Source organism: Hippopotamus amphibius, chromosome 1 (genome assembly GCF_030028045.1).
Source record: "Hippopotamus amphibius kiboko isolate mHipAmp2 chromosome 1, mHipAmp2.hap2, whole genome shotgun sequence".
NCBI lineage: Eukaryota > Metazoa > Chordata > Mammalia > Artiodactyla > Hippopotamidae > Hippopotamus > Hippopotamus amphibius.
In genome coordinates this window covers 89,431,149-89,445,633 of record NC_080186.1, presented here as the reverse complement: position 1 = coordinate 89,445,633, position 14,485 = coordinate 89,431,149, and the positions used below count along the sequence as shown (strand labels likewise).

The following is a 14,485-nucleotide window of genomic DNA, read 5'->3' as shown; positions in this document are numbered from 1 at the left end:
CATAGCTATTTTCATTTCCCACAACTAACCATCATTGTAATTTAAGCTGTTCTATTCCAATGTGTGCCGTTTAAATGTTTTTCTGAAAACAACACATTATAGTTTTTATGTCGTCCACAAATAACATCAAATCAGAAACTTTCACTATTATTCTCTTTTAGTTCTTCAGTATAGGTATCTGCATCTCTGGGAAGTTGTGAGAAGCCTTCCATTTATGCTGTATTTTTCTTTATTTCTTCATTTCTTTTTAATTAGCAAATAAGAGTACTGGTTTCCCCTGACATTCATGCTGTAGTCTTCTAAAGACGCTATTATTTTGTTGACTGATAGTTCATTAATAACTATAATTACCATCTGCCATGTTGCATCTTAAATTATCCAGTAATTGCATGTATATTAGTTTTCTATTTTGGAAATTAAGCCCTTGAAAAGACACCCTTTTCCTTTATTAAAGTCAGGTAGAGTTCCAGGTAATTTTCAAACAACTAGATTTGTAAATCCACTTTACTTTTTGTTACTGCCACATAATAATGTAAAATTTCACAGTCCTTTCTATGAACACTGTGTTATTTAATACTGTTTAATATATAAACTACTGTGCTTTTATGTTAAATTTCTCATATGATACAACTTTCGAAAAAGACAAAAACAAGTAATTTTGGTTTTCTGGGCCCTGTGGTTAAAAAACAAGGGTCAACTGAAATCATCTGGATGTATTCTAAAGGAAAAAAATGGCCAGATTTCAAGATAATATATGCGAGGAAGATTTGAGGAGTCTCAGTATTCACCCCAGTGTAAAGCTGTTTTTAAGAATAAAGGCACACACACCTCTATAAATAAATATATCTCTTTCAGTTTTATTAAAGATATTCTTTTTATTTCTCCTGCCTAAACTGCTTAAGAAAATTGTATATCTTTCCAGATACAAACAATTCCAGGATTCTCCTGAGGAATCAAAACAATATTTTTTCCTTTTCATACAATTTCTTTTCATATAATTTTCATTCAGCCATATTTCCCTTCATGTTTTCTCTCTGTATTTTTATTTTAAATCACATATATTATATAAGACAATGGCCTTTGATTTATTCCATTTGGAATCTGAGATTTGGATGTGCACAATTTTGTAGTATTTGTAAAAAGAATATAATAAAATTACCCATAAGCCCCAAATTCAATATACACATTTGCTGATGGAATTCTAATAAACAGATCATTGAATTTTAAAGCTAGAAGAGGACCTGAAGAGCAGGGAGTCCAACCCCCACATATTGTTGGGAAAAAAAGTGAACCCTAGGAGTTTTAATTCACTTCCAGTCAATCAACCAATGGAAAGAGCACAAGCAACTAGACCCTCAGACTCCCTGAAGCCAAGTCGCCATGCTTTTTTAATGTCACGTGTTCTCTCATGACAGATTTCTGATATTAGTTTGTCATTCTTCACAAGGTGAAAGTAGAGTTAACTGAGTTTGCTGTGTGCCTGAGAAACTGCTAAGCATTCATTCGTGAAAGTAAAACTGGGAACCTATGAAATTTCTTTATCAGAAGCTTTTCTGCAAGGCTGCCTTTTCCATCTATTCACATGTAAGGTGCCTAGGGCAATGTCCTCCACAGGCAGTAGCTATTAACCTCAGACAATTTTTTTTTTAAGAGGCAACAGTGCTAACTTTAGGTTACTATATAAAAAATAATAATTTCTTATTCAATAGCTAATCATCTTGGATATTTTCTTTGCAGACTTTGTTTTCATGTTTTGTCTAAAAGCACTTTTTCCATGCTCAGAGAAATCTGTAGATACTAAGTTTGGTGTTTGAAATGTGTGCTTTGACAGACCTAAATTTAAGGGTGTTTCTTTTAGGAAGGATAAAGAGCAGCTGATTATACTGACAGAAATCCCAGAGGCAGTGAACTCTGTTGATGGTAACTGACTATATAGGGAAGCAGGAAAAGCTCAAGTTTCCTCCTCCCTTCAACCTCTGCTCTAATAATTACCAACCAAGCTCTATCAAGAATACTTTGATGATCCAGCAAAGTATCTGGTAAAGGAGGAAAAGGAAGAGCAGGGCACTTTCTGTGAGGGTGGGGGAAAGAGGTTCTGTGAGCTTTCCTGCGTGATTAGGGCTGGGGAAGTTGATCTCTTTTCATGCTGTAGATGTGGCGTGCTGCAGTCACGCCTCCCGCTGCCAGCCCAGCACCGGGATCTTAATCAGTCACTATGAAAACTCATTAGCTCCACAGCAATGAGTCTTCCACTGCTGAAGCTTGGCGCTGTGCTTAGTACCATGGCAATGATCTCAAACTGGATGTCCCAAACTCTCCCATCCTTGGTAGGACTGAACACCACGAGGCTATCAACGCCAGATACCTTAGTAAGTCACTCCGGTGGGTTTGGCTGTCGTGGGAAGTGCATTAAACCAGTGGGCTGTATTTTGTAAATTGCAAAGGCTGAGATTTTGCTTCTCTATTTACAGGTCTACTTCAACAATACAATATGTATGTGGTAACTTTAGTCATGGATATTCCTTTATGAACACTTTAAAGTTACATCAAAGGATAAATAAACTGCCTGAGAAATTAGCTGTGAAAGGAAATACTAGATTCATTAAATTCTTAATGAAAAGCTTTAATTTATATTATTCTGAGGTTTTGAAGGATTCTTTCTTTTAAAATATGTTTTGTTTCTTATTATTTTACTTCTTTTAACATATGTAAAATCCCCATAATTTTCCCTACAGAATATGCTGTAGAGTATATGCTAGCTAATTTAGTCTTACTATAGCAGGTTCTTCTTTGGAATTCAATTCCTGTGACTGTTTGAAATGCATTCAGTCAGAGAAACCAACCTCTTTTAAACAAAAATGAATAAAAAACCTCAGCAATTTAAAGCTTGACCAAAAAAGGAAAAAAAGAAATCCTTTAAGAGAGCTAAGAATCATGAAACAACAGAAAACTTACTTGATAAAATCATTTTCCTGTATTGTTTAATTTTTTCATGAGGACTTCTCCTTGTCACAAGTCTAACTCCTATAGTCTTCATTCGTCTACAGTTAATGGCTTTTTAACCCTTCCCATATTATAACAAATGTCTTTTCTCATAGTTTGAAGCATGGTTTAGTTAGCAATACTCTAAATGAGTACTTCATTTCAAATAAAATGAAATAATAAAAATGAAAACTATTGGTTTTTCAAACAGAAGCTTAGAAATTCAAATGGAAGGAATACCCTGGAAAAACAATTTCCCTGCTAGCAAATAAAAAGTACAGAAACAATTAGTATTTGGAGCCATTTACCTTTTTTATCTTTATCTGTTTTTACCATTGGACTGCTCCAACAGATCGGAAAAAGTCAGATACTTAAAAAAAAAATCAACTCTCCATTTTCAAGACATGTTTGCAGTTACTAATAATAATTACTCTATCAATCAATGTGTAATTAACTGAGCAGAGTCAGATCAAATTAATTACATAATTTGCCAGATTCACCTGGTGCTCAGGGCACCAGCAGAGCACATGTAAGGCACACGTTGACCTGCTTTTACATTTTTACCCCCCTTGAGTCACTTATGGTACCTCAGAGCCTCTATTAGTGAGATCTCCCTCCTTGCCTGTATGATGTGTGCGGCCGCAGGGAGGTAAGAGAGATGTGTAGTTACAAAGGAAGCATGACATAGCATCCATCAATAAGCAATTACAAAACAAAGAAATTTATGTTAATATTTACTGAGCCAAATTTCCTCAGTGTTCAAGTACCTAGTGATTTTTAACAACTTAGTTGCTGAATTAACTCTACCTAAACTAAGTAATTCATGAATAAGTTACATTTCAAACTTGGTACCTTGGCACTGATATGTATATTTTCTGTGTCTACAGATATTGGTTTGGTTATTTCCTATTTGTTGTTGATGGAGGAGAATCAACTTTCCAGAATCATGCATGATTCTTTCAGGACTTCTTGCTCTCTTATGAGTTTAAAGTAAATCCATTTTCTTTACCTTCTGATTAGTAATCTGTTGGTTGAAAATTATAAAGTATTGGTTTGGTCTACGAATGTTCTGAAACAACTGAATTATCCTCTGAATGACAAAAAATAAAGTTCAGAAAAGTCTACGCTATGGTATTCGCCGGAATGGAGAAATCAGGTTGCAAAAGCATGTGTGTGTGCGTCCACGTACATGTGTGTGCATTTTTACAGAAGTGGCAAACATTACAGAAGTAATTTCCCCACCTTAACTATTCAAGATAATTGCTCATATCTTAGGATTCCCATGGAGAAAAATGAATGAATCTGTATGTCCTAGATTAAGATCATTAAATGTTAATGCTGGAAAGGATCATAGAAACTATCCAGGCCAGTTATTTTTACACTGTTTTCGGCAGCAGTGCCTTTTTTTCCCTCAAATTAAATCTTATGTAATACATGCAGAATAATTATTTGTTGAATGAATCTTGAAGTGGAAATCCAATATTTAAAACAGGTCATGGGTCAAATAATAAATGATGGGGGAAGGCATTTACTGGGCCTCTACCATCTATTCCCTCCCCACATAATCAACGGCTTTCCCTGGTCAACATACTTCCAGAGGAACCTTAGAACTCTCAGGAGCTTAGCTGGAAATATGACTGATCTAATCCAACCTCCTCATTCTGCGAGTGGGAAGACTGACCCAAAATGTGTGAGTGACTAAAGAGATTTCCTCCAGCTGGTTAATGACAGAATCAAGGGTGGAAGCAAGTCACCTGACTGCAGTCCTGACCAGGGAAGTCATCTCACCCACCTTTGCTTGTCCTTGCCCCTCCTGGTCCCTGGTGCCACACTAGGCTCTCTCTGCCCAGTTCAGGTGGTTTCCTATGACCCTGGACTCAACTTTCCTTAGATGGAAGGGGTGACAGTTCCCTTCGCAGTAAGCAGAGCTATGATGTCCAGGCCATCTCAACTCTCTTATTCTATGTTCTCAGTTTAGGCAGTACGAATGGTATAAGCCTGCAAATCTGTATACATCTCCCCAAAAGTGAAGAAAAAATAATGTAGGTCTTAAAATTTCTTTTATAAGTGTTGTGGGATGTGCAGATGGCAAACAGTGGAGATTTACACAAATATGAATGTGGTCTTTCTTTAAAATGGTAGTTTCAAATGACCTTGAAAAAAAACAAAAATAAGAAAGACAGGGTTTTAATCATTAATGGCAATTAAATCTGTTCATGGTAGGTACCTCTGAAATAGGCGGTATACATTTGATTGTCTCAAAAGCTGAAAGGGGTTTTTAAATTTCCAGGATATTTTTATTAGTAAGTAGTTAAACACAGCTCCTTATTAGGGGAATAAGCTCTGTCTTGTTTCTCTTAGAATCTTAAAACATCCTTTTATCCTCTTTGGCCCGTCTTTTCTTCCTTTCTTTCTTTCTTCCTTTCTTCCTTCTTTTCTTCCTTTCTTTCTTTCTTCCTTTCTTCCTTTCTTTCTTTCTTTCTTTCTTTCTTTCTTTCTTTCTTTCTTTCTTTCTTTCTTTCTTTCTTTCTTTCTTTCTTTCTTTCTTTCTTTTCTTTCTTTCTTTCTTTCTTTCTTTCTTTCTTTCTTTCTTTCTTTCTTTCTCTCTCTCTCTCTCTCTCTCTTTCCTTCCTTCCTTCCCTCCCTCCCTCCCTCCCTCCCTCTCTCCCTTCCTTCCTATCTGTCACTGGGCCCATCAGCCTTTGGAGGAGCTGGTGTCTGCAGAGGCAAAGCCTGGGCTCTGAGAAAGCTTAGGCTCCCACTGGCACATCTCTCTGATGAAGAGTCACTTCCCCCTGAGGCTGAGCTTCTGAGAAATCCCTCATGCTGTGGATTCCACACCAGGAGGAACCTGGAAAAGAGCAATTAAATAAGCAGAGGACATTCAGCAGACACCAGCTGTTCACAGGCAGCCCCACCACCGCTGGAGGAAGAGGCCTCGAAGGCACCTGTGGGCATAAGTGATTTGCTTTGCTACTTTTTCAAATGTCTAGCTGGCTTCTCCTCATAAATAACTACTTCAGTGAGTTAGTCAATTTTAAGTTCTGGAAAACAAGTAGAATACTCTGATACAAACTCTCAATACTCTCTTAAGTCTCTTAAATCACCTTTTTTTTTTTTTTTTTTTTTTAGTCCTGGATGAAGATATTTGACTTCTCTGTTTTGTACCACTGTTTTTCTTCCCCAAATCCTTAGGAGATGTCCATTTTTGAAAGACCAACTGAACAAATTAAGGAGATAGATGAGAGAACAGACTGATAAATCTTGAATGTCACAGAGAATGTGATAATTGCCTTTTCAGAATAGAATTGTGACATGGGTAAGAGAGTAGATTTATTCTTGTTTAAGTACTTAAAGCAGAAGTAGGGCCAAAGGGGGAAAATTACAAAGAGAGAAGTTCAGATCCAGTCCTTCAGCTTTCCGCCAATGGAAACGGCTGCCTATGAAGCAGTGGAATTCCTATCATGCAGAGTTCAAGTGGAAACACAAGGAGAATACATAGGAGAAGTGTCACCAAGTAGAGACACAGGACCACATATGACTTCTAAGTTCTTCCCTACTCTAAGTCATTATGATTTCCAGAATATGAGCAGAAGTGATCAACCAACCTAAATTTGATGATGTCTGCAGTTTTTTGTTTAACTGTTTTTAGTTGTTTTTATAGTTGTTTTTCTTAGAGCCTTGAGGTTATCTTAAGTGAAGAATATACATTTCTTATTTCAGTTCCAACTAGTCATATAAGAAATAGGAGGAAAACTGCTATACAGTGACATCTTTATTAACACATCCTCCAGAACACAGCTTCTTTTAGCATGGTCTGTCAATATCTCTATAATTCCTGTCTTCACATTTCTTCTCTCTCCACAACTAAAGCCATTAGCATGCTAAACCACATTTCATTCTCTGAGACCAAAACTATACCCAGCCAGAAAATTTATAAGGAAGTTTTCATCAGGTATCTGCACTCTAAATCATCAGGTTTCTCCTACTCCAAATTGAATAGGTTTTAGTAAATGGATTTTTTTCTGCTTTATTTTCCCCTACCTTGTACACCACTTTCAGTAGCTAGATCCCTTATTCTTTTTTGCCTCATTCTGTTCTTTTATGAAATTCCCAGACACTCAGCATAAAGCATAAGACATACCAATGTTCAACCAGTTGATTCTGTCCTCTTCAAAGGATCAGAATTCTGTCCCTTTGCCTGTGTTTTGCCAAACCTTTACTGCTAACTACTCTGGAGATTCAACTGCTACTTATTTCCACACTGTTTGGATAATGCCCTCCACCTGCTTGGGTGCATCTCCTCTAAAGTGCAGGGTTTTTGGCTATTGGTGAATGGACATAGGACATCTATCTGCATTTCTCTACAGAGGATGAACATAAAGTGCTCTGGGCTGGAAACTGGAGAAAACTGGTATAAGTCCCATATATGAAATTTACTAAATGGGTGACTTGGAAAAAAGTTGCTTAAGTTCTTTGAGTTTCAGTTTCCTCATGAATAAGATAATGTCTATTTCTAAGGGTAGTTGGTTCAAAAGAAGTGAGACTAACACAAAAGAATGGCTTTTATAAAAAGAAAAACATCCTGAAATGTAAGATATTTTTATTTTTACTTTTACCTCAGGCCTCAGGATCTTTCTTTTCTATTACAAAGCCCCTGAAGTCCTGAGAGACTTCTTACACAGTAACTCTGTATTTATAAAGTATAGCTTTGTAATTAAATTATAAGCAAAAAATCCAAACTTGAAATCCGATTGTTAAAATTATCATTTTAATTCTCCTATTTAGAGCATGCCTAAATATTTCATGAGTTTTATAATATTAAAAACTGCTAAATAGCTCATTTAATTCTTCTAATTAACACAAAAGGTTCAAAGAGAACTACATCAGTAATCACTGTGATTAGCAATGCTTTGGATAGTAACAAACTATATGCCTTCTCCGGGTCCAAGCAGTCAGCTTCATGGCAGCTTAGAAAATGCTGTCAGGATTATCTTCATTATGCATAAAAGGGAATTTCAGGTAACTGGTGGTGCAGTGTGGTGGTTAAACTTCCAAGCGCTGATATCAGACTGTGTAAGTACAAAGCCCAGCTCTGCTGATTACCCCCTGCATGACCTTGAACAAGTTCCTTACTGTCTCTAAGTCTCAGTTTCCTCACCTATAAAGTGGGCAGAATAACATCACCTGGTCCATAGAGTTATTGTCATATTCAAAGGCAGTAATGCATGTGAACTGCCAACTAATGGCTAGAGCTCCATAAATGTTTGCTATTACTATTACATGAGTTTTATTGACACCTAAGTAATTGCTCTTTTAACTTAAAATGGGAACAGGTCTTTTCTCATTGGTATCTAAAACCTATCTAAATATTTCTTTCCACCTGAGATCTTCGCTGGTTTTATTTTTATCCTCTTTTCAATGCCAATGTGGGTGCCATAAAAGAGAACGCTAGAGACACTCTGAAACTTCCTTTATTTATCACTAACCCTGACACAGAAGTCTCTATCAAACCCACGCAACTGTCAAGCACTCATCTTTTATACTAGCTTTTTTCTCTTTTGAGTTACCTTTTTCTTGCTAAAGAGGCAACTTGCTATAGTTGAGATCATTCAGACTAACTCTGTGGTAGATACAGCCATGGCTCTTTTCAATAATTCTTAAAAGAAGACAACTGAAAGTACAAACAAGACCGGAGTCTACTTTTATTAAGCTGACACTTCAAGAAGAATACTAAACGAACATCAAAACTTATTCACCTTTTCTGCTTCCCTCATTCCAGAGAGCAACTAACACCTTGCCCTGACGCGATAAGCTCCTCACTAGTCAGCCAAACACCTGGCAAGCGAACATCAATATTAATACTGCCAAGTTTAGTGATCAGTATTTGTACTGCTGTTAAAGATATTGTAATATTATAATTGAGTGGCCCCTGCTCCTTTATACAAAAGCTAAATTCATTCTAGTGAGAAGCCTTAATTTTCTGACATATTTGAGATTTGTGTCCAATGTCAGGAGAAGCCTATAAAACCTATGTTGAGATATATTCGTTCCATACTGTTACTCAGCTTAAACCTTTAATTATATCATTGAAACTACTCTGCTAAGCGGTACCTATCTCCATTCTGTAGATAACCTCTTTGCATTTTTTCTTCTTTATTACAAAAAGATTATCTTTAAGATCCTATCTGATTCTAATAATATATATAATTCTAAGTACATCTTTGTATCCTAATCAGATAGTCAGGCATAAATGCTAGACAGAAGAAGTAAGGGGAATGGAAAAGAAAGAAATGATAATGAACCCAGCACTCCAGAAATAAAAAGCAGCACAAGACACTTCTATGAACTATCTGAAAAAGGAGACTAAAAGATAGGTTTGGCACCATTTTCTTTTCCTTACAGACCAAGGACGAGGACTATGACATCTTTCTGAGTTTGCTATAGTTGAGATCATTCAAACTAATTCTGAGGTAGATAGCTTTTATAGCTTCCCCATGATTACTGTTGGAATGCCTATAAGCATCCTGCAGTAATTATCTCTAAAGCCCTTGAAAGGGAAAATTCTCTGTGTTGGGTGATGCTATGTGATGAGCTAGAGCCTGGGAGAGAATAAGTAGGATATTATATCGGTTCTGCTGCAAATTCCGAGACAGAAGATCCCACAGACCATAGCAGTTCTGTGGAGCAAGGTCAGCCTAGTTTAGTCCTTTTAAGAATCTGCTTCCTACCAGGCAAAGTGCTCCAGTCAAAGGCAAACAGACCAGCCCAGTAACACTGGCCATTGTGCAAAATAGTTCTCTGCTGGCCACCACCCAACTCCTTGTTCCTAGCCCCATCTCAGCCCTTCTCTCACCCTTCTCTGTTCCAGCCCCTCCAGCCTGGGTCATTAAATACCTTCTTTTCTAGACAAAATTCATCTCCCTCTTCTCCCGATCATACAAGAAATACTTCCTTATCTGCTGATTCCCTGGAAACCACAGAAGGAAGGACAGAGAAAGGCTGAAGAATTTCAGATCCCAGCTGCAGAAGTTAGTCAGAGCTTAGCTAGAAGGAGGCCCATTGGTTTAATCTGATATTTCCACAGGAAAAAGAAACTGAGATGCAAATTGGAGGGTTTGTCTATGTAACATCTGTCGGGTAGCTTTTCAATATCCATATGATTGACGTTTAAGAACGATTATCTGGATGTTAAGCATCATATTAATATGGCCATAGCACTGGAATTAAAAGCAAGACTCTATAGCTATAGAGCCCAATAAGGAGGCTGCTGTGGCTCTTGGGATGTGGCTAGTTCAAACTGAAGTGTGCCATAAGTGTAAAATGCACACTCAATTTCAGAGTGTGCAAAAAAGAAAAAACTACGTAAAGTATTTCATGAATAATTTTTATATTGATTACTTGCTGAAATGATAATATTTTGGATATATTCAGTTAAGTAAAATATACTATTAAAAGTAATTTCACTTGTTTCTTTTTCCTGTTTTAAACCTGTCTAGAAAATTTAAAATTATACACATGGCTCTCATTCTGTTGGACAGTACTACTCTGGCTTCATACATACCTCTATTACATACAAGCTGTGTATTCTCAGGCAGGTTAAGTAATTTTCTTTCCTGTGAAATGGGAATAATAATTATTCCTGCTTCTTAGCATCCTTCTTTTCACCCTTGCATCAGCAAGTCAATGGATGTGAGCTATCCCTTGGAATAGGGTCTGACCTTGAGCAGGCAGCAATCTTAGGCCTCAGCAAATCCCAAAGAGAACTCAACTGAGTCAAGCCACTGATATTCTCAGCAGCTGGAAGAATGAATGACTGCCTCTCTGGGCAGTGTAGCAAGGTATCCACTACAACTTCTGATTATACAATGGAGAATGTATGCTCAAAGCACAGTTCTTCTGAAAAATAACTAGACAAAAAATGAGTTACTTACTTTTGTACTTGATAGAATATACTTGATATGGCAGATAGGAAATAGCCAATATATCCTGTAGCTGGTTATAGACCAATTATTAAACAAGACATATGAAAGACAGATAATACTACTAGATAATACACATTACATGCCTAATGAATAGTACAGACAGTCCTTCAGAAGAGGTTGAAACCATGAGGGCTGAGTAAATTGAAGGTTTATAAGGGAGGTATTCCAAGTAGGAGAACAAAATGAGTAACATACAAAGATATGAATCAAGGTGGCATGCTCTCAGGACAAACGAAGACCAATTTGGTTTGAAAGAAGTTTCTTATAGGAAGATACAGGAGGTAAAACTAGAAACATAAATAGGAGGCAGACTGCAGTAAAGCAGGAATGTCACTTTAAGATAGGTTTCTAGGGAGGTAAGGGTGATAAGTGCACAAAAGTAACTTGGGAAGATCAATTGGGCAGCCTATGCCAAAATAGTATCTTTAACTCCTCTGAGACTCTATATTCTTTGCAAAACAATGCTGGTCTAGTTATTTTTACCCTATATTCTCATGTGATACCTTTCCAGCTTTATTAATAACTGACCCTTCAATACAAAGGAAGCTCTCTGGAAGAGGACTTGACTTCAGAATATCACACATGAATAATAATCAGAAAAATATACGCTACTAATTACCATTTACTGTTGAGAAAGACAAGCTAACAGATCTTATGCAGAAAGATTGGTGATATGTGACTAAGTATTTAACAGATACTTCTAAAGTTGCATGAAAATGTCCAAATATGACAGAAAGCATTAGGAAGTGGGGTAGGATCAATACATAGTTAATAATATGGAACCAGAAGAAAAAGAAAGATTCTCCTTCTGGGCACTGAAAAGGAAGGTGTAACTGAATGAAGCTGTGCTGCCTATGTGAACTGTTTAATTTCTTTCTTTTTAACTTTAGAGAATAAAACCAGTTTATCAAAACTTTAACCAAAAAAAAAAAAAAAATGCTACGCTTAAAATTATACAAACCCACGCTCTGTTTATCTCTCTTTTTCTGTGTTTTGTGTGTGTGCTGTTGATTTCCTCAGACTCAGATTAGTCCCAAAGAAGGGTGGCAAGTATACAGCTCAGCCCAGGATCCTGATGGACGATGCATTTGCACAGTGGTTGCTCCAGAACAAAACCTGTGTTCCCGGGATGCCAAAAGCAGGCAGCTTCGCCAGCTGCTGGAAAAGGTAGGAGTCCCATGTTCCCTGAGGATATTTGTATTGAAATCTACCATTCTCTGAAAAGGAAATATGGGAAAGCAGGTAATGATGAGGAGGGTTCTTCCAATTTTTGTCCCCCTTCTCAAATAAATGTTTTCCCCTTACTTGCAAGTAGTACCTCAAGATTCCTGCTCTGTTGTTCTACTTAGATGACTTTTACCTTTCCCAATCTTGCCTTAAGACTAGCTTTCTGTCATATTTCTTAATATCCAGTCGATCTCTCTTTAAGAAAAAAATAGTATGAAGTCTTATTCCGATGCCAGAAATTTAGCCTCTACTCTCAGGATCACACTAGGCTCTTTGAGCTAATACTTTTGGATCTCATTAACAACCTTGCAGGGAAGTTAAAATAATGGCACACAATATGCAAGCTATCTGGACAGATAATGAATAATTCCAAGTGTTTATCATCATTCTCTAAGTCATGCCTTTGAACATTAAGTTCTTCAGTTTCATTCAATAGCGTTCTCTGCATAGAATTCACTTAAGCTGGATCCATAACAACCAAATGCAGAACGCCCTTGATTTATTCCCTTTCACAGATGAAAGTCATCTCGTGAAAGGTTATTTATGTTTAGTTTAGGGAGGAAAAAAAACAATGAATCGTTCTTTCAGGTTTTCTCATTCATACTTTCACTGTGTTGTCCTCTGAATAGAATATAAGTTGGACAGCTGGGGTGGCCAAACTGATGGAAGGATGACAACATATTTGAATTTTAAATACTTTCAGGGATAATAAGATAAATTAGGTACTATGTGTTTTTAGAGGACATCATGCTCAATGATGCATTTTGTGCAATATCCTTTCCATGATCATCTACACAATTATAGCATTAAATAAGTTTTAACAGAAAATTAAGAGAAGCTAGAACAATGAAAGCACTAAACTTGTTAATACAGACGTCCCCTACTTTATGCAATTTTAAGTCTAGCTACAGTAACTCTCTTCCACTACCATATAATTAAAATAGTTTTCCTCAGTGTACATTACTTGGAAGTATATCAATGCCCTAAGATTTTAAGGGGACTTTTTTTTCATATTTTCATACAGAGATTAGTCTGTTTTTTCTGCCCTTATCCTTGGAGTTATCATCATCTATTTGCTCTCTCTTCTTAAGTCTCTTTTTAAAAAAGATCCAATCTTCCCTGCTCCTTCAATATCTGTCCCCCAGACAAGAGCAAATGTAACTGTCATTCAAGTTAATGACTTCAGCTAACATGCCTCTCAACTGTTAAAACTGTTCGTGACATATGAACTATAATTATTCTTGCGTATTATTTTCCGACCTAGATTTTCTTTATATTTATGAAAAATTCAAACTATAGTTTAATACTGCTGGTTACTAGGAAAATTAATTTCGTTGGTAAAAAGATTTAATCTTTTAAATCCAATTTTGCTTTTCTATTAACTCGTATTTCCTCTCAGATTACTACCTTTCCACTCCAATCTTCTTTTCTATGCAAAAATATCTTTTCTACATCAATTATGATGAAAAACTATTTATTATACACAGTAATCTTATTTCTGTTACTATTCTCAGCACAGCATTGCATACACACACCCACACATAGACTCGGACATTTCTTCAAAAATCAGTTGAAAAATTCAAATAAACTATGAATGTCAGGAAGTGAATGATACCCTCTACATGTCCAGAGCTATGGTAAAACCAGGAATTAGTGAAGGATGAATAAGACACGAAAAGTACAACTAAGAGAATTGATTGAAGAAAATCATTGAAATTTATATTACCACACCATCCAACAGGCAATTTGTTTACTGTTTTAAGGAAATTCTAGAAAATCACATATTTAAAAATGCATCAATACCTAAATGGTGAAAAACAAAATTTATTAACAAAATGAAGGTCACCACAGGTTAAGTTTATCAAATTCACCATTTGGTAGTGTTATAGCAACAGAGGAATAGTAAATTATGTGTACTATTTAGAGTGGCCTGAAGGAAGTAAGTAGCACTGGTTTGCTGCACTGATCCAAAGGAAAAGCATCTGAAAGCAGCATTCCTTATTCAGACTGAGCCAGTCCCTGGCTGGCTTCTCTATAGTTTTACAAATATCCAAGTTACCAGATGGGTAGGAGAGTGACCATTAAGCAGCCTGTTTCACTATTAACCAAAGGATTGATTTAGTCATATAATAAGGGAATGTTCTTAATAAGAATAATATTAATAACAATAGTTCCCATTATATTTATTTCTGCTCCATTCAAACCTTACAGCAGAGGTTGTTGTCCTTCTATGTTTACATAGAAGGAAACTGGCGGGCTTCCCTAGTGGTGCAATGGTTAGGAATCTGCCT

General features: G+C 36.5%; 1 protein-coding gene across 4 annotated transcripts in view; it reads left to right on the top strand.

Annotated features, from left to right (window-relative positions):
- OLFM3 (olfactomedin 3) overlaps positions 1–14,485 on the top strand; it is a 194,836-nt gene that overhangs the window by 147,260 nt on the left and 33,091 nt on the right. Inside the window, exons 1-3 of one of the 4 annotated variants that reach the window (XM_057746491.1) lie at positions 2,241–2,386; positions 4,093–4,119; positions 11,999–12,134. In XM_057746491.1, coding sequence (XP_057602474.1) covers positions 2,241–2,386; positions 4,093–4,119; positions 11,999–12,134 — 309 coding nt within the window. Of the gene's footprint in view, positions 1–2,240; positions 2,418–4,092; positions 4,120–11,987; positions 12,135–14,485 lie in introns of those variants that run through there. The other 3 variants (XM_057746497.1, XM_057746483.1, XM_057746499.1) reach the window with 3 other exon arrangements.